This window comes from Myxocyprinus asiaticus, chromosome 32 (genome assembly GCF_019703515.2).
Source record: "Myxocyprinus asiaticus isolate MX2 ecotype Aquarium Trade chromosome 32, UBuf_Myxa_2, whole genome shotgun sequence".
NCBI classification, from domain to species: Eukaryota; Metazoa; Chordata; class Actinopteri; order Cypriniformes; family Catostomidae; genus Myxocyprinus; species Myxocyprinus asiaticus.
Genome location: NC_059375.1, coordinates 31,437,945 through 31,458,812, shown reverse-complemented (window position 1 = coordinate 31,458,812; position 20,868 = coordinate 31,437,945). Strand labels below are relative to the sequence as shown.

At 38.5% G+C, this 20,868-nt stretch overlaps 1 protein-coding gene across 1 annotated transcript in view; it reads right to left on the bottom strand.

The window, feature by feature from the left end:
- Window positions 1-19,885, bottom strand: part of LOC127422980 (ankyrin repeat and fibronectin type-III domain-containing protein 1-like) — a 155,855-nt gene extending 135,970 nt beyond the window's left edge. The window contains exons 1-5 of the mRNA XM_051666937.1: window positions 19,674-19,885; window positions 19,473-19,557; window positions 18,780-18,904; window positions 17,682-17,834; window positions 11,084-11,316 (exon numbers count right to left, since the gene is read on the bottom strand). Of these exons, the coding sequence (XP_051522897.1) occupies window positions 11,084-11,316; window positions 17,682-17,834; window positions 18,780-18,904; window positions 19,473-19,557; window positions 19,674-19,696 (619 nt within the window). The 5' untranslated portion in view covers window positions 19,697-19,885. The remainder of the gene's footprint in view (window positions 1-11,083; window positions 11,317-17,681; window positions 17,835-18,779; window positions 18,905-19,472; window positions 19,558-19,673) is intronic.
- Window positions 19,886-20,868: the final 983 nt, after the last annotated feature.

The window sequence follows — 20,868 nt, the reverse complement described above, 5'->3', positions numbered from 1 at the left end:
CACACTTGTGCTTCACTGTGTTATTGTTGATTTGTGTGTGTGTATTTTTACACATCAGCAGATTGACTACCCACACCAAGGACTGAATGAGCCAATGACGGCTCTGTAATATCCAGTCTGTAAAATCGGACAAAAGTGTTAGGCGATGCGCAATTTGCAGCTGAACAAATGTCCTGGACTGAAATGCCCTTAAACAGCGCCCACGAGGTAGCCATGCCTTTGGTAGAATGAGCTCTCAAGCTTAACTTAATATTATAGCTTCCACTACCCAATGCAACAGGCGCTGTCATGATATGGGTCTGCCCTTATGAGAATCAGCCCAAGAAAAAAAAAGCTGATTACTCTTCCTCAATGCCTTAGTTCTCTCCACATACAAACGTAGAGTACGAACTGGACACAGACAATTTAAGCCGTTTGGCCTCCGACAAGGAAAATGAAGGTGGGTGAAAAGCCAGCAAGTCCACCGGCTTATAACTGTGCGCGGAGTTGCTCACTTTAGGCACAAAGGCTGGATTATAGTCTTAACCCTTTAATAGCTGTGTCCACTCCGTCCCTCAGGTGGGTCTGCCAGTTAAGAAGTTAAGAGATACTCTCGACAAATCCACCACAAAGCGCATACAAGAGTGATGTATGGACAATGCATGGAGTTCACTAACTCACTTCACCGTCTTCAGAGCTAGTAACAAAGCTGCCTTTAGCGAAAGGAGCTTCAATTCCATACTTTCAACTGGCTCAAAGGGAGGCTGAGAAAGCGTGTTCAGAACCACAGACAGATCCCATGACAGAACTAGTGGTTTTGACACCCTGTTCAAATGTCAAGCGCCCTTCATAAACCTGCAAACAAGCGGGTGTTGATCTACTGTCCTCAAGTTAATTCCCACATGACAGGCCGATATGGCAGAGAGATAAACCTTGATGGTAAAAAAGGCCCTGCCTTTATCCAAAAGTTCATGAAGAAAACACAAAATGTCTGCCACCGAACATAAAAATGGAACAATGTGTCTGTGTGTACACCACTGCTCAAACACACTCCATTTCTGATCATATACGGAACGCGTTGAGTCAGCCCTCTTGCTCTGAATCATTTTAATCACCTTCGAGGGTAAACCCGTGACACTCAAATTTTGCCTCTCACAGGCCAATCAGACCAGAGGCCATCAGACCCAATAGGCATAGACACAGTCTGAATGAGACTTTTTTCCCTCTCTGAAAAAGGGACAAAGAGCTGCGAATCAATCCGATGCATTCCTCTGACAGAAACGCTTGATACAGATAGGAGTTTAATCTGAGACCCAGGTATATATAGCACAGAGCAGTAGATCATCTAGGAGAGCAGACACTCTGAGACCCATTAATCTCAGCGGCGTTAGCACTGCTTCCACACACTTGCTGAAGACTCTCTGTGCTAATGACAGTCCGAAAGGCACTGTCAAAAATACGTAGGCTACTCCCTGATAAGCAAACCTTAGGAATTTTCTGTGTTATGGGTAAACGCCAATGTGAAAATATGCGTCTTTCAGATCGACTGACATAAACCAGTCTCTGGGACGAACAAATTGAGAGACCGCTTTGAGTGTGAACATTTTGAATTTGTACCTTCTGAGGTGTTTGTTGAGGTTCTGCAAATCCAGAATAGGATGGAGTCCTCCCCCTCTCTTGGGGATGATGAAATACCTGGAGTAAAAACCCAGACGGCTGTCCTCCGCCGGCACCACCCTTATAGCTCTTTTGCTCAGCAAATTGGCTATTTCTTCCTCCAAAATCTGAGCTGACTCCCTTTCTGCTGTTGACATTAACACCTTGTTGAAGAGAGGTGGTTTTACAGCAAATTGCAGGCGGTAACCCCGTTTTATTATTGTAACACTCATATTTTTGTGCAAACTGTCCTCCTCTCCCTTTTTTGACCCGTGGGTGGAGAGGGTAAATGCAAACTGAGAGGCACTGGGGGAACTGGTGCCAACACTCTCCTTAAACTCTTTTTGTAAGAGCTGTGCAAATTGAAACTTAGTTTTCGACTCCCCTGCCGAGTCCTCTTGGCTGGAGGTGGGGGGGGACCTCTCTTCTTTAGGAAGGAGTGGAACAGAGGCTCCGCGAGTGCTGTTCACCCACTCCATGTCCCAAACCAGAACACTGGTTAGGTCGCCCGCCTTTTCTTGTTCCCCTGAGGGTTAGACGGGTGATGTTTGGTAGCCGCCGCTGCAAAGAAGCCTTAATTCTCGGCTGGGGCTGTTTCGGCTGTGCCCCTCCCTGCACTGACTGCTGGGGCAAATCCAGATTGCCCACCTCTAAAATGGGGTGGGAACCCAGAACATGACGGCTGCGGGAAGGCAAGTTTCAAACACCTGCCCATCTTTCTTCCTTGAATTGCACTGCTGCCGCATCGTAGACACCGTTGCCCCGAAAAGGGCTTTTGGTTCCATCGGGGTGTCCAGGAAGTCTGTCTTCTCTCTCTCAGACAAACCCAACAAACCCAGCTAAAGAGCCCACAACGGAGAGACCCATGCTGCGGCCACAGCTCTGTATGGCTCCTCATGACGTGCGCAGCTTGAGATCCGCAAAGATGCAAATCTCCTCCCACAATGCGCGTCCGGCACCCGGTGTCAATTTGCCACACCATCGATAGTCAATACAGAGCGGGTGGGAATCCTTGGGCGAGATCATAGATCCACACGCGCACAGATGGGTAGGATCCTTTCCCTTAGCTCCGCTGCTCGGTGAGCTCGCAGTCGCCATTACAGAAAACTGAGCTCAAGAACACAGAGCCAGTTCACCACAACGCGCCACTCAATTCTGTGTTTCCCCGGATCTCTCCTTAATGTGATTAGACCAGCCAATCTGCCACACCACCACAACATGCAGGAAAGGGTAGAAGCTATAACCGCTTTTAACCCTACCGAAAACTACGTAAACCCGCCTTGACGTGCTGGTTTACACCCGGAGAAATAATATAGACACAGCAGAAAAGAATATTCACTTCGACAGAGGATATATTCGCAAAAGAAAAAAGCCTCGCTCTGCGACGTACCTGAATGGCTCGTCTAATGAACTGTTTAGCGACCACTCATTGCGAGTCCTACTGAGATTAGCTTCCAATAATCTTCACAGGGAAGAGAATGAGAATGAAGAAGAGACCTGTGGCTGTGTCTTATATAGGGAGGTGGAGCTCCCTTATCACTGCTGTGGTGCCATTGTGGTGCAGGCGAATTCCCATAGTGAGATATCGAACGAATGTCAGAAAGAGAACCTCTGCATATCTAGCTATTTAATGATTCTCATTAGCAACCCAGTAGGTATCAACACATGTGTGGCTTGCATGCTACAGCATAAAACGTTACGTAATCTCATGCACAGACTTTAACTTTGTAAACTCATTGCTATGGCAACAATGCTGACTGTAGCAGAGAGAAAGAAACCTGAATTGATGGGTGCAGCGTGTGTATGCTTTTGGCATGTGTCCAATTGTTTCATATCAAGTTTCTTCACTGGTTCCTAATGAGAGAGTTTCCTATGGTGCCCTGGCTAGCACAGACAATATTGTTTTTACATTATGATCTCGCAACGCACACCATTTTGGTAGATTGTAATGCTTCAAACTCACATTTTCTTTTCTTTTTTATTATGTATTTATTGATGTCATAAGGTGGTAATTTAATTTCATTACATCATCTTGATTTTTTTACTCAGGTATTTATACCTCTGATGTACCCCTTACTGATAAGTCATCAACAAACCAGAGATTTGTGGGTAGTTGGCATGAAATACTTTATGTCCTGCTGTACATTATGCTGTGTATCTAAAACTATTTTAAAAAGCGCTTTGCTAATTATTTTATAATTATTATTATGCATGCAGCTTTAATGGCCTCATATTAATTAAGAGACAACACTGAATATTCATACTTTAACAAATCCATTTGTTTCAATGCAGGACCATTTAAAATGAACTAGTGAAGGCAAAAAGGGTAAAAAATAAAAATAAAAATGTATAAGGAAATGGTGACCCATTACAGGACCTAAGACATAAATCTTATACATTCACATCCTCTATATGTATTGCAGCCTAAAATCTTTATGTTAATATAAAAAAAAAAAAAACAATAGACATACATAGACATCTACCCTTATACCAATGAGTATTGCCACCACGATTAGCATGAAACGTAGACATAATCTAAAACAAACAAACAAAAATATTTCAGTGATTAAAGATTCATCAGTGAGCAGCTGTGTGTTGTGTGTGGTGAGACTGTTACATCAGATCACCTACGGTGAAAGTATTAGTAAACCCTTCGGCTTGAGTGTAACTCCAGGGCTGACCGCATTTACAAAAGTACTGAGACTGAAAAGTGAAATTAATTTGTTACAAATTACCCCACCTCAAATTCAAATATGTGATTAAAACACAAATTGAGGGAATGATTCAATTTGTCCAATTACCCATTTTGTCTGAAAACCATCCATGCATGGACACAACGATGTTGGCATATTGATGAAGCGCTGCCTCTGTCTTTCGAGCAGAGTTGAGAGAAAAGCATTTGATAAGTGTAATTTAACTCAAAGTCCAACTAAATTAAAGACATGACAAGAATCTTAAGACCTTAAAACAAATCACAGCTGGCGCTAATGATCCCAGTTTCCATGACATCTATTTGGGTTCCATCTTCGTCATCCTCAAAAGCGAGGGTAAAGAGGTGCTAGCTCTGGGGTCACTGGTCTGTTCATTCAATGAGACTTTTTGGCAAAAGACACACTGGATGTCAACAAGTGCCAACAGAATAAAGCCCCCCTACACTAACCATACTAGGAAAGTGTAGTGTAACATATGTAAAGCATAATGTACAGTCAGCTGGTCATTATTGCAAAATACACCCCGACGTGAAGCGGAAGAAATGTAGGAAGATTTAGGCAAAGCAACGGTCAATAATACAATTTAGTGCCAATTACGTAAACATTTTTGACAGCAGAATGCCGTAATTGACCAATTAGTATAAGGTATTCCAGAGAGCCGTGTAATAATTGAACAAGAATTACAATCTGTGAGCTGAAACAAATTTAAGGGACAGTTCACCCAAACTGTCTAATGATAGTGTTTCATTTCTAATGACAGTCTAATGATAGTATCATTTCTAATGATAGTAACCTAGGTAACTACTCCTCAGCTAGCACACGCGATTGTAAATAAAAACAAATGTCACGTCCAAACCATATGCACGATTAGTTTTTGTTGTCCCTAATGTTGTTCCAAACATGTTTAACTTTCTTCTGTGGAACACAAAAAGAGATGTTAGGCAGTATGTTATTCTCTAGCCTAATTTATACTATGTAAGAAGCTGAACTTTATTCTCCCAGACAAATGGAACCAACCTAGATGAACAAAGCCGACGTTTATACTATGCATGGCATCGTTTTAAAATTAGTTTGTTTAGGGTGACGTCACAGTGTTAAACGTACTATTCCTGCCACGGGAATTAATGCCAATAATGCAGATATTTCCTTGGACCACCGCTTTTAGTGCTGCATCGCTTTTTAGCCTAAATTGTCACAGAGCCCCTTCCACTTTTAGTGACAAATTATCTGATGTGACTTCATACAAACCGCAATCTCTCCACGCATTTGTCGGTGTTGTGAATCATATAAAAAAAAGTGTAGTAATGTACAAAATGTGAAATCTTCAAAGTTATCAATTTCTAATGATAGTAACCTAGGTAACTACTCCTCAGCTAGCACGCACGATTGTAAATAAAAACAAATGTCACGTCCAAACCATATGCACGATTAGTTTTAACCAATCATCAATGCTCTTCGATCAGCCTAGTTCTCCTAGGTCAAAAATGTCCAAGTAGGTACAGCTGCAGGCCGGAGACCTCCAAATTGGGGCGGAATATCCAAAAGAGGGTGGTGCTACTCTAGAAGGGGCAGGGTTATTCCAAAAGGGGTGTCACTTCCACTCATGGTTTAGGTTAGTGAAAGGGTTAGGTTTGGGGCTTCCTATATCTTTGCTGGCAGTTTGGAGCTACCGCCCCTTTTTGGAGCTCTACCTTGCAGCTACATCCTTCTCAGAATATTACAGATGTGTGCGAACAGGAGACATATCACCAAACAAACACCTCGGCAGAACAAAACATCACTGCATTTCATTATCATTGTTAGGCAAACTAAAAGAAGGCTGTTTTCCCAGTAAGTATAAATTAGCCTGCAGTCATCACTCACTCTCTTTGCATCCTTTTTTTTTTTTTTTTTTTTTTTTTTTTTTTACAATGAAAGTTAGAGGTGACTGAAATAAATAGCTTGATCTACTGGAATGTCAATGGAATATTGGATGACATACTGATCCTAAAGCACCTCTATGTGAAACTGGACTAAATCGCCTGAAATGAAACGCGGAGTGGTTGCAATTTCATCTGATGCTGTAACACTGCTCTGTTGTTAATTAACACCTGTACAATTTGAATGACAACTGACATTTATAATACGAAAGGTACATAGACTTTGGATACTGAATGGCAGGGATTCTACTGTCCAATAGCATTTCCTGTTCAGAAATGATGGAATTAAATTCAAGAGAGCTGGGGGATGTTAAACTAAAGTTTAAGTTGAATCTTGTGCTATTCGACCACCTACAATCAGTTGAGCCAGTGTGCCCGCTATTCATTTCTGCGCACAAGCTCAAATGCAACAGTGACCTCTACTGGACTACTGGGGTACTCGATACTTGATTCATTGGGAAGCATACAATACCGATATTACTCACTATAGTCAAAAGTATCCTGAAAGTGTATAACGAATGAATGTACACCATTGACATTACACGTGTCTTGTTATTTAAAAACCAAAATTAAGGTCAAAGAAATTAAACAAATGCATTCAAATGACCATGAACGACATACCTTCATACATTCACCTACTATTACTTTATCTTGTCCTATTTTAAAATGCGGAGATAGCAACTTAGTAATTTACTAAGTAACATAGTCATTTAACATTTTATAACATAACTGGAGAATTTGTCATACTACACTAGCAATGATGCCAACAAATAAACAAATATATGGACTTTATGAATGAACATATGAGTGAATGAGTGAACTACTTACACCCAGACAGCCCTTTTAGCTTATAATTTCCAGCTAATGCCATTTAGTTCCTCCCTGTGCACAGGGGTTACCTAACATTGATTGTATCATTTAGCACATTAAGGCTGATTCTCACATCCCCAGGTAATAAAGCAGAACCCAGCAGCTGAAAACAATCCTCTAGCGGCACTCATTCTACTACACGAGGGTGACATTAAAGACAGCTAACACCCAGCACCTATTGGGCCTCTCTGGATAAAATATTGATTCTGACGCCACTGCTGACATCAATATGTGTACAGAGCAATGCTGTGGAAACAATCCCAGGATGCCTACAGGGTACCACATCAACACCACGTTCCCTTTTCCTGCCTTTCACTTGCAGCCTTGAAGGTGAAAGTAGGTAAGGAAAACACCATTACCATAACAAACCAAAAACAAGTGTGGAAAACCCTATTGCTGCTTCACAATAGCAATGAGCTGAGAGCAATATTTTGTAAATATTTTAATATTCTGATCATATTTCTGCTAATAAACTTTTAATTAATTATACACTCACTGAGCACTTTATTAGGAACACTATGGCCCTAATAAAGTGTCCGACATTGTCTTCTGCTGTTGTAGCCCATCAGCCTCAAAGTTGGCCAAGTTGTGCATTCTGAGATGCTATTCTGCTCACTACAATTGTACAGAGTGGTTTTCTGAGTTACCGTAGCCTTTCTGTCAACTTGAACCAGTTTGGCTAATCTCCATTGACCTCTCTCATCAACAAGACATTTACGTCCACAGAAATGCTGCTCACTGGACGTTTTTTGTTTTTTTGCACCATTCTGAGTAAACACTAGAGACTGTTGTACGTGAAAATACTCAAGAAATACTCAAACCAGCCCATCTGGCACCAATAATTATGCTACGGTTGAAATCACTGAGATCACATTTTTTCCCCATTCTGATGGTTGATGTGAACATTAACTGAAACTCCTGGCCCACATCTGCCTGATTTTATGCTTTGTACTGCAGCCACACGATTGGCTGATTAGATTATTGCATGAACAATTAGGTGTACAGGTGTTCCTAATAAAGTGTTAAGTGAGTGTATGTTTGCTCTGCCATGGCAAACACATATCCTGTAAATGCTTAGAATGATATACTTGTGTACTGCCAACTGTATACTCTGCAGTTTACTCTACCATTTTTAACAAATAGTAGATTTGTCATACAGCTTGCAGTATGCAATGGTAAATACTGTACACAACATTATCCTACACTATTTGTCACACAGTGTTAAAATAAGGGATGCATCGATACCATTTTTTTCTCTCCCAGTCCTATTACGATACCTGGGTAGGGTTGCACCAGCTGTGCGTAAGTTCTCACGTAAGTTAGGACGTAAAGTTCACACTAAAGGCTTAGTAACTACTAGTTAGTTTGTAACTAACTCAGTGCTTAATTTGGTTGCACCACCTGTTCTTAAGGCAAGACTTAACTAGTAGGTCGTAAGCTCTCTGTAAAGTAATGCGTAGTCGCATAATATGACGTTTACCTGTATTGATCCAATAAGCAGCCTTCAAATTTGTACACAGAAGTGTTAAAAAGCTGTGTAATTCAGTTTTATCTCATTACGGTTGATGATGCTCACGTAACTGTCAGCTGTAATAAATTATAATAAAATATATACAATACGTAATAAAATTACATTTGATAAATAGTATATTTGCCCTGTGTAAATAACAATAAATAGGAACTGTATCTAAAATAATTAAGGGGTGATAAATAAATACTAATACAACAGGCTGGAGGGCGAAGTACCCTGAAAACTGCACCGTTAGATCGGTTTCATGCTGAAGAGCCACTTAAAAGTAAGTTTTTTTCCTCTCTCGTAAATCTAAATGAGTGAAAATGCCAACATCGTCATATATGTCGAAAGGATTGAAGTCTGTCATGCAAAACATAAATGAGTCTGCTTTTTTATTCCATCAGTTACTCCTGGTCGGAGTCTTTCGTAAATATTTAGTCTATACGTAGGGTTACGTTCTACCTAAGTTTAATGGTGCAACGCTCAAATATTCAGTAGTGCGTAAATTGTGACTTAGTGCCCATTTACGCCACAACTAGGCTAAGTTGTAACGTACGTATAGCTGGTGCAACCGGCCCTTGAACTCTCAGATGCAAAATTCTATGCAGTGTGCTCAGGATGTATACTGCAAATTCACATTTTGGAAAATTCAACAGGTTATCTGGGTATTCCATAGAAAAAAATGTGCATACTGTACATTGTATACATACAGCATTCTGCCTTCCAAGTAGGAATAGCATGGTATTATGCTATTATGAACATACTGTACCAATTCTGTCTTAAAGGAATAGTCATCCTCAAGTTGTTCCAATCCTGTATGATTGTATGGATAAGAGCAGCATGAATTCTGCAATATATCTCCTTTTGTGCTCCATGGAAGAAAGACAATGAAACCATATGGTGACCAGGGGCAGTAAAGTTTCAAAAAGGACAAAAAGCACTATAAAGGTTTCATTAATCCTTCCTTGGTCTTGTGGGTCATTTTAACCCGTTTTTAAAATGATTCTAAATGGGTCTAAAAGTTCTGCAAGGCCAAGGAAGGGTTAAAGAAGTTAATATGACTAATAAATTATTCACTATAAATCTTTCCCACCATCTTTTTGGCACTGTATGTTTTTGTTGTATGAAGAAAAGCAGCGTAAACTTTCTGCAAACTATCATACAGGTTTGAAACAACATGAGGCTGAGTAAATGATGACAGAATTGTATTTTTTAGGTGAACTATTACTTTAAGAGGCTTGCAAGTGCATAGTAGAACCTTCCACTGTTTACATACCAGACATAAGCTCTACCAGAGATAGGCAGAGCTGTTTATGGTGTGAACAAAAGCCGTTTCCTGTCATTCTGTACCACCCCTACGGATACTGATGATAGCTCTCTCCTCTTTTGAAGGTAGGTGGGGTTGAAGGATGACTAAATGGATATTTCTGCCTTTTCCTTATCTGGTCTCAGTTTGCCAGTACCAGAAAATGTTGTTTTTCTTGACGAGTCCTTGTAAAATGAATCGCTCATTAGGCTGTCCATAAGGTTCACCACTACTATTGCGTTAGTGCTAATGAATATCGCCTGCAGCGCACTGCGATGAATAAACCTGCAATTATGAGTCATTCCACATACAACAAGAGCACTAATGACAGGGCCAACTCTGCAGATTGACAGCATAACAGCATGAACTCCAGAGACTGCATGAGACTGGTAAAAACATACTAAAATAAGCTTTTGGCACATACTGCGATCTGTTCTGCAGGATATTCTCATTATCTGAAAATGTTCAAAAGTGCAATTTGCTTCTTGGCTGTTAAAAGCAAATAGTTTTAATTATTTTATTATCTTGTGAGGAACATTTTGTTTCTGTAGTGAGTATTTATGCTGTCCATTAAACATTTTGATATTGTATAAAATATCTTGAGATGTCTAAAGATTTATAATAGCATTTTACTTTAATCACCATTTCATATACAGTATTTCAGAGTACAATGCATTTGCAATTGAGAACTGCAAAAAAAAAAAATTGTCAACGTGTCCTTCCCTGCACAGGCAATTAACTAGATTATTCAAGTCATTAATTTTGCAGACAACCTTTGCCCCTGATTTGAACAAATATGTACTGTATGTCAAACCCAACTGCAAATTGCTTGATGAAATTGCTTTTCATGGATGTAACAGGTGATCAAGCAATCAAGCAAATAAAAACAAACGTGGCAAAACATAAAGTAATATGAGAAACAATTCCATTAAAGAGCCACAAGGTCTCCAAATGACATAATGTGGTTTCTTCAAACCACTTCAGCCACTGAAATACTACACATAGATTTTTAACTAGAATGATAGAAGTTTCAAACCATAGCACTGGCTCATTTATACACATACATAAAGAGCCAAAATAGGATTTTTGGAGAGATGATGAATGGGTGCACAGTTTATGATTGGCATACCTGATGCGTCCCAGTGCAGTCCTCCGGGGCTGGCTGCCAGGCGCCGCCGTTTCCGCACACTCACGCCGCCTTGACAGGAGTCCCTGGTGGGCTTGGGCAGAGGAGCTGAGGTGGTCCGCAGGGGTGCCGAGGACTGAGGGGAGGCTGAAGCTGGCAGGAGCGGAGAGGGTGGCAATACATGGGTTCTCCTCTCCTGGCATTGGCTCAGATGGATAGACTCCTTCTCCATGGGCCTGTGGAACAAAAGAGATTTAATTCCTGCTGTCACTCCACCATAATTAGCTGTCATGCAGTGATGTTTTCATGATCACAATTGAGCTCCCCCGTACCGCACAGCATGTCATATCAGCAGTGATAAATACAAGTTTTTCCATATCAATCAACATCGAGAAAATTAAAGATTTCAGCTGTTAAGTCAGAAAAAGAGGGGAAATAAAGATGTGGGAAATATGTGAGCACAAAACATGTGGGAATATTTTAAAGCAATATATTGTATAATGGAAATCAGAATGTATCGCAGTATGTGTATAATTTAATGCTTAGTTTGTGCACATTTTATTATATGACTTTAATAGAAGGATTTAGGAAAGATTACAAAAATGAAAGCTTAATATAGAAGCTAAATATTTACACATTTGGGGCCGTTTACACGACAAAGTTTTCAACTAAAAACGGAAAACGTTTTATACGTTTTGGGGCCTGAAAACGCAAACTTTTGAAAACGGGTTTCAAAGTGCAAGTTTTTGAAAACGATGCCCTTATCGTCTCCGTGTAAACATACAAAAACGCGAATTTGTGAAAACGATGACGTCATGCGCATGCGTATTACGTGTTCAGTCTATAGGCATGCGCGCGAGTGCTTCAAAACGACGCGCGAGACATTAAAAACTACAGGACTGTGTTTGTGCTGCTCAAGATTGAGTTTATTGACGCTTCTCCAGCAAAGTGTAGATTTACTGCATCACTACTACGACCAGCGTTCGCCATCTTCATTGTTTGTATTCACCACTCTGTGGAAGAATGCGTATGTGCGCAGGCGCATAGTGTTTCTTTACAAAGTGGCATCGCAACTACTGGCCTGGCATGCATAATACAGCGTTTTTAGTCGTTTTCGCGGATCCGTGTGAACGGGGATCGTTTTGACTACGTTGTCGTCTGTACGCGAAACTTTTCAAAAACGCAAAGGAAAAATGTTTCCGTTTTTTGTACATCGTTGTCGTGTAAACCTTACCCTTAGAATGATAAACTGTTTATCAATGTAACAATAATAATAATTTAAACAAAAATGGTTACATTTAACAATAAGATTCCATTCATTAACATTAGATAATACATTAGGTATTATGAACTAACAATGAACAATACTTTTACAACATTTATTAATCTTTGTTAATGTTAGTTAATAAAAATAAAAAATGTCATTGTTAGTTCATGTTAGTTCATAGTGCATTAACTAATGCATTAACTATTGTTAACATATACAACTTTTCAAAATGTATATATATATATATATATATATATATATGTGTGTGTGTGTGTGTGTGTGTGTGTGTGTGTTGACATTTACATTAACCAAGATTAATAAATGCTGTAGTAAAGTATTGTAGGTGTTACCAAAAATCAATTAATCAGTCTATCTATCTGTCTGTCTGTATATTATCTATCTATTGAACAAATGCAGAAATATTAATGTATTGAACAAACTGTTTCAAGGACAAACATTGTCAGAAATGCGCAAACAATACTAGAATTAGGGGATTTAATAAACAACCCATTTTAGTTTGGAAACATACAGTACCTGGTATCTGGAAAGGTATAGCTTTGGTTTTTCCATGATCCTCTCCTGTGGGATCCGGGTTTTTTTCTTCTAAACAAAAACTCAACAATGTGCTCCACTGCAAACATGACACCCTCACAGACTTCTTTACGTCAAAAAAACTATTAAATGTTGTCAATGTGATTTTGTATCAGCCATGAGCAGCAAATTAAACCAGAATACATCTGTATCTCAGCGTTCTAATGCCACCCTTCTTATCCAGGACGTCCAGTAGCTAAAGCCTTTCAAAGTCAGAACGTGGAAAGGTAAAGGGTGGAAAGAAGGCCCCTGGTAAAAAAATTTTAAAAAAAAACAATAAAAGAAAAAACAGCAGCCCTGCATTAATATTAAATTGCACCTTGAGCTAAAGTGTGCCAGCCGTGCACACAAAAGCCATTTCGGTCTGTCAAGAGTCAAGTGTAGCACATATCTGATGGCAGAGTTGGCTTTGTTGCTTTTGTGTGACTTTATTAACTGTAGTGAGTCAGGAGAGGGTACCAGTGCCTGCTTTTGTTTCCACTGAGAGATGTAATAACACCTTCACAGCGTGGGACCCTGCTTTTTGTTTTTAATAAAAGGCTTTGCAGTAGCTTATGAATGCAGTCTGATTACATAAATTTCAAATTAACAGTGTAGCAGCAGGATTCTTCTGCTACCCAGGAAGGATCAAAATAATATTAACTGGTCTTAGTCATTGTATGCATCGCATTTTTTGTACCTGCTTTGAAGCATATGCCATGAGGTTTTTGAGGGTTTTATGTAAAAAGTAGCCAAGAGAAGACTTCATTCATTTTGATTGGCCATTGAAACTTAAAGAGCCACACAGATTCCACATGTGGGAGGTTGGCTGGCACTGCCACTATAAGTGTCTTTCCTCTAATGAAGGACTTGTTTCAAATGAAAACAAGTTTATAATTTATAAAGAAAATTTTAATTGTGATTCTCGCAGAGAAAAAAAAATGAAAGCAATCAGAGGTTTAATATGTTGTGAAATGTTTAGCAAACGTAAAATGTCATTAGTCAACAGTATGTAATCAGCTTATCTACAGTGCACTTCAAAAACCAAATTCTTTAGTAAGTCTTGAAATGACTTAAATGGCATCCCTACATTTTGTGTTGCAGTGTTTCTTCTTCTTTTCTTTTTTAATTAAATGCTAAAAGTGTGTTTCAGTAGACAGAGCAAACAATTTCAGAATTTGTTTGTGACTGCTCAAACACTACACTCTGTTTTTATAATGCCTAAGTTAGTTATAGACCTCCAGTTGGCTTCATAAGTTGATTCAGACCTTTCTACTGACTGGTCCAAACACTGATAATGTGTAAACAATGACATCTTTTGGTCACTGTTATCATTGCAGTCTGACAATTGCTAAACCAGATAAGATTATTTTCTTAAAAGTTAGAAACAAAATAGCTTACATGTATGCAAATAGTTAACCCTTTTCTGAAGTGGTTATTTTGAATAAGCATTAATAAGCATTATCTTAATTTGTTACTCAAAAAGCATCTTGCTGTCTCAAAAGTATTTGAATTAGTTTAAATTTTTCCTATATCTATATCTACATGATATCACTATAAACCCCCTGGGAGCCTTTTACCCCAAGTGTCACCTTTTAAAATAATAATGATAATAATAATGTTCAAAATAATCTTCTCTTATTATTTATTTTCAAACAAATAATTTTTTCCATCATTAACAAATTAATAAATAAAAAAAGAAATGTATTTTTTCAGACTTGATACACTTTGTGACCAGAATAAAACACATATTCCTTAAAAGGATTGTTCACCCAAAAATGAAAATTCTCTCATCATTTACTCACCCTCATGCCATACCAGATGTGTATGACTTTCTTCTACAGAACACAAATGAAGATTTTTAGAAAAATATCTCAGCTCTGTAGGTCTATACAATGCAAGTGAATGGTGGCCAATGGATGTCCAAAAAGCACATAAAGGCAGCATAAAAGTAATCCATATGACTCCAGTGGTTAAATCTATGTCTAAAAAAGCAATATGGTAAGTGTGGGTGAGAAAAAGATCAATATTTAAGTCCTTTTTCCCAATAAATTCTCCTCCCTGCCCAGTAGGTGGCGATACGCACAAAGAATGCGAATTCCAAAAACTAAAGAAGAATGTGAAAGTAAAAGTGGAGATTTATAGTAAAAAAGGACTTAAATATTGATCTGTTCTCACCCACACCTATCAAATTGTTTCTGAAGATATGGATTTAATCACTGGATTAATATGGATTACGTTTAAGCTGCTTTTATATACTTTTTGGACCTTCAAAGTTCAGGCCACCATTCACTTGCATTATATGGACCTACAGCTGAAGTCAGAAGTATACATACACCATAGCCAAATACATTTAAACTCAGTTTTTCACAAGTCCTGACATATAATCATAGAAACAATTGCCTGTCTTAGGTCAGTTAGGATCACTACTTTATTTTAAGAATGTGAAATGTCAGAATAACAGTAGAGAGAATTATTTATGTAAGCTTTTATTTCTTTCATCACATTCCCAGTGGGTAAGTAGTTTACATACATACAACAGTATTTGGTAGCATTGCCTTTAAATTGTTTAACTTAGGTCAAACGTTTTGGGTAACCTTCCACAAGCTTCAATAAGTTGCTGGAATTTTGGCCCATTCCTCCAGACAGTAACTGGTGTAACTGAGTCAGGTTTGTAGGCCTCCTTGCTCGCACACGCTTTTTCAGTTCTGCCCAAAGATTGAAGTCAGGGCTTTGTGATGGTCACTCCAATACCTTGACTTTGTTGTCCTTAAGCCATTTTGCCACAACTTTGGAGTTATGCTTGGGGTCATTGTCCATTTGAAGACCCATTTGCGACCGAGCTTTAACTTCCTGGCTGATGTCTTGAGATGTTGCTACAATATATCCACTATCCTTCCTCATGATGCCATCTATATTGTGAAGTGCACCAGTCCCTCCTGCAGCAAAGCACCCCCACAACATGATGCTGCCACCACCATGCTTCACAGTTGTGATGGTGTTCTTCGGCTTGCAAGCCTCACCCTTTTTTTTTATTTTTGTTTCATTAGACCAGAGGACATTTCTCCAAAAATTAAGATATTTGTCCCCATGTGCACTTGCAAACTGTAGTCTGGCTTTGTTATTGTTTTGAGGCAGTGGCTTCTTCCTTGCTGAGCAGCCTTTCAGGTTATGTCGATATAGTCGATATATAAAATGACTCATTTTACTGTGGATATAGATACTTGTCTACCTGTTTCTTCCAGCATCTTCACAAGGTCCTTTGCTGTTGTTCTGTTTGTAATGTGCTGAGGCGATCAATGCAAATGGTAAACGCCCCAGAGGCAAGTTTTATATATATATATATATATATATATATATATATATATATATATATATATATATAATTTTTTTTAAATGCAATTTATTCCTGTGATGTAAAGCATGAATTTTCAGCATCATTACTCCAGTCTTCAGTGTCACATGATCCTTCAGAAATCATTCTAATATGCTGATTTGCTCAAGAAACATTTATTATTATAATAAATATTGAAAACAGTTGTGATTCTTTGATGACTAGAAAGTTCAAAATAACAGCATTTATCTGAAATAGAAAGCTTTTGTAACATTATACACTACCGTTCAAAAGTTTGGGGTCAGTAAGAATAATTTTTTTTTGAAAGAAATTAATACTTTTATTCAGCAAGGATGCATTATATTGATCAAAAGTACAAAAGCTTTCTATTTCAGATAAAAGCTGTTATTTTGAACTTTCTATTCATCAAAGAATCCTGAATTTTGTTATATATATTGTGTATATGCCCTATATCAGATATTACATTTTATTCTGTTGTAGGGGAGGGGTCTTTGTCTCCTCAGGTGTGAATCACATCAATATTCATGATCATTCACACCTCCTCACATATGGCCTTTCTAACACTAAAAGTGTCTTACAAAAGTTAAATGACTATATTGTTTTGTATGAATGAGTGATCAGGATGGTTTTCACATCATTTTGTAGCAAAAATCTAGGCTACAAGATCCAGTTCTCAAACGTCTTGTGAACAAATGTTTATTATGTGTTATATGGCCTTATTTTAGTGACTTAAAATTTTTGTTTTTTCAAAAACCACATATAAACGTTATTTTCTCAAAAATACAAACATGTACATACATGTTGCTCACATATTATTGTAGCCCAGTTTGTGCTGAATACAGTGTTATCAGACTTTAGCCATTAATATGTTTTTAAGCAACTGAAAAAAGCACAAATGTCAAGGTATGTCAAAACTTCTCCAGGGCCCAAAACACCCTCAGAACCCAGAGGGTTAATGACTTCAACCTAAGTGTATGTAAACTTCTGACTTCAACTGTACAAAGCAGAGACATTTTTCTAAAAATCTTCGTTTGTTTTCAGCAGACGAAAGTAAGTCACACACATCTGGGATGGCATGATGTTGAGTAAATGATGAGAGAATTTTCATTTTAGGGTGAACTATCCCTTTAAGGTGTGCCTTTAGCCCCATTGTACCCTAAAGCGTAAACTGAATACACTGTATGTGACAGTAACAGATCAATAAAGCAAACAATGTAAAAGGAGGAAATGTCTTGTTACCATAAGATAATGCGGCACTGTTTAACAAGCTAACTCACCCAAACATGACATTTCTGTTTGGATATGACAATTGACCTTAACTGAAACGCCAACACAAAAAGCCATCAAACTGGTTTGTAACAAAGAAACAGAAACTTGTTTGACTTCAAATTCTCTCACAAACACAGTACCTGGATTCCTTGTCTGTGTTTACGGTGTTACTCTCATGGGATGGTGGCGACATGGAACAAACTGAATCCCGGCTCCGGGGTAGCAGTGTAGAGGGCATACACAGCCACGTCTCCAGATCAGAGAATTTGGAGTAGCTCAGCATCTCTAAAACGCTGCAATACAGGAATATGACTCACAAAGGGTGTCAGAAATATCTGGGATAAAATCATTTTGTACAGTAGTACAGTAAGGGACTTGAGTAACTTTGAAGTCATGAAGTAAATTTAAATGAGAGAAGTGTATGAGCAGACTACGCGGTCTACTATGCAGTAAATTTTCATGGCCCAATCACATGTCTTAAAGGAATAGTTAGCCCATAAAGGAAAATTCTGTAACTCACTTGCATGTCACTCTAAACCTGTAAAGATTTTCAGTGAATAGCAACTTTGATCTGATAATTTGATCTGTTACTAACACAAAATAGCTATCATAGGTCTTCAGAAGATTTGGAATATAGTGTACGTATTGTGTGGACTACTTTTATGATACCATTATGGTGCTTTTGTGTCATTTTTAGAGCGCAAAAGCCACAGTACCCATTCACTCGCATGGTATGGAAGAGAGCAGCAAGAACATTCTGCTAAACATCTCACTGTGTGTTTCACATAAGAAAAAAAGACATTTGGGTTTGGAATGACTATGGTACACTTCATTTGCGGGTGTTTTTTCTGTTCTGCATTAATGAAATGGAGTTAATAAACAGAAGTTCGGGAGGAGCATGTTAATTTTAATCTGAAAAAATCACAGCCCACGAGCAGGAGTATATTAACCGCTGCTTACCTGCTTCCTGTGACAACTCTCCTGACATCCCACCTCCACCCCATCTCCACCTATTCTCTAGATTCATTATCTAAATAAGTAAAGACCGGGGGGGTGTAATCAGGACTCGAGTCGAGTCTCGAGTTCCGAGCCCTCCAGTATACGGATAGCAAGCCAAATACGTTTACTGTTTCAACACAAGATTACATTAAGATACGAACTACTGAAACATTGGCTGTACACCATGGTTCCACACAATGCACGCTAAACATCCTGGCATTTTGCTCAATTGCACTCACCTGTCCTCTCCCAATCCAGGGATTTCAAATTTTGCATCAGCTGTGTGGAAACCACATGATGTCCGGCACTCCTGCGGAGCTAGCAGGCATGTTTTCTCTGACTTGTAGGACATCTTGTGCCATTTCTGAGAGCATAGGGAAAACAGTGCAACATTTTAGTCTACTTTAGGCTAATACAACTGGCTTTCTTCAACAGCCACTGATGAAGGATAATTCCTCAGCCAGCTCTACACGTGGCTAATGTTTTGGATCTGAGGTCACTTCCCAGCACAGATCTCCATCTGTGGTGCCAAATAGGCGCTGGCAAAATAATCATACCTGCACACATTACTAATACACATAAATAAGGCTGGCAGTGAACTTCCACATTGAGGAAATCGGGTTTCAATATCTCCTCACACTTTTCCAATTACAACACTGTTCATATTCAATCTTTAATTAGTACTCTTCCACTGCCTGCTAGGAAAAAAACGTCCAACCTGACATTGGAAAACATATAAGCACAGCTAACCAGCTTGCTGTTTTAGCTATTTATTTTCAGCAGGGATGCATAGTACACTCATGTACACGGCAAACCCTTTTGCTACAATATAAACTACACTGTAAAGTTTAGGCCACACATTTTCACGCTACTTTCTGTGTAAACAGCTGAGGGTTCATATGGTCTCGTTTTGGGAAAATGGGGGAATTTACCTCTTTGTTCTCCGGTTCTGGACTCCTGAAAACGCTGCAAATCCTCAGCGGAACATCTGCACCCTCTTCCCGTAAAAACCTGAAACTGGACTCAAAACTTCCCGTTACGTGTCTTCCAGGCAGGCGTAATGCAAAACTCTTCGGTCCGAATCAGGCGATTGCATTTAGGAAAGAATCGCTACAGATTTCTGTAAAACTCACCAAATGTGATCCCTGCTCTCCATCAGGAAGTGTAAAGGAATCTCTGTGTCCACTGCTCCGAAGAGACAAACTTTCCATCTCGGTTCAATATCGAAACTGTGCTCCAAAGATGTCACATTTTAAACCTTCCAGTTCCGATATTTTGCTAACGAGTATATGATCATTCAAATCAAATGTCGATTTCTATTGAAAATTGTCCTGTCTGTTTCTTGGTGCTTGTCTGTGGTAAGATAAGACAGGAAATATTTATGTAGTTATCCGGGAAAATTGAGGGACTGCAATTAACTCAGATAAACAGTTCTTCATCTTCATGTTGATGTAAGCAAAAGAACATCCCAACTATTTCCAACAGGAAAAAATGATCACGACTGAAATATCTTACTGATATACAGTGTATATATGGCCTATACAGTTTGTGCATATCAATTTCTGGTAAAACTGTGCAATAAGGTTCTATTTGTTAACATTAGAAATATTAATTAATGCATTCATTCATTAATATTTATAATGTTAACAAATAGAACCTTACTGCACAGTTTTACCAGAAACTGATATGCACAAATTGTGCAGTAAGGTTCTATTTGTTAACATTATAAATATTAATTAATGCATTAGGTATAATGAACTAACAATGAACAATATTTTTCAAAGCGTTCTTAATGTTAATTAATACAAAATACAATTGTTTATTGTTAGTTCAAGATGCATTAACTAAAGTTAACATAGACGACTTTTAATTTTTACAATATACAAGTTGAAACTAACATTAGCCAAGATTAATAAATGCTGTAAAATTATTATTCATTGTTAGTTCATGTTCACCAATGTAGATAACTTGATGTTAACATACAGTATAGAACCCTACTGTAAAGGCTTAATATTTTTTTTTAAATTGTGGGCAATGTATGACATTTTTAATATGACATTTGTAATGCAACTATAAGGGAAAAAATGCACAGCATTGTTAGTGTGTGTGTGTGTGTGTGTGTGTGTGTGTGTGTGTGTGTGTCCAGGTATTCCCTACATTGTGGGGACCAAATGTCCCCACAAGGATAGTAAAAACCTGAAATGTTTGACTTTTTGGGGAAGATCAGTCGGTCCCCATGAGGAAAACAGCTTATAAATCATACTAAATTATGTTTTTTGAAAATGTAAAAATGCAGAAAGTTTTCTGTGAGGGTTAGATTTAGGGGTA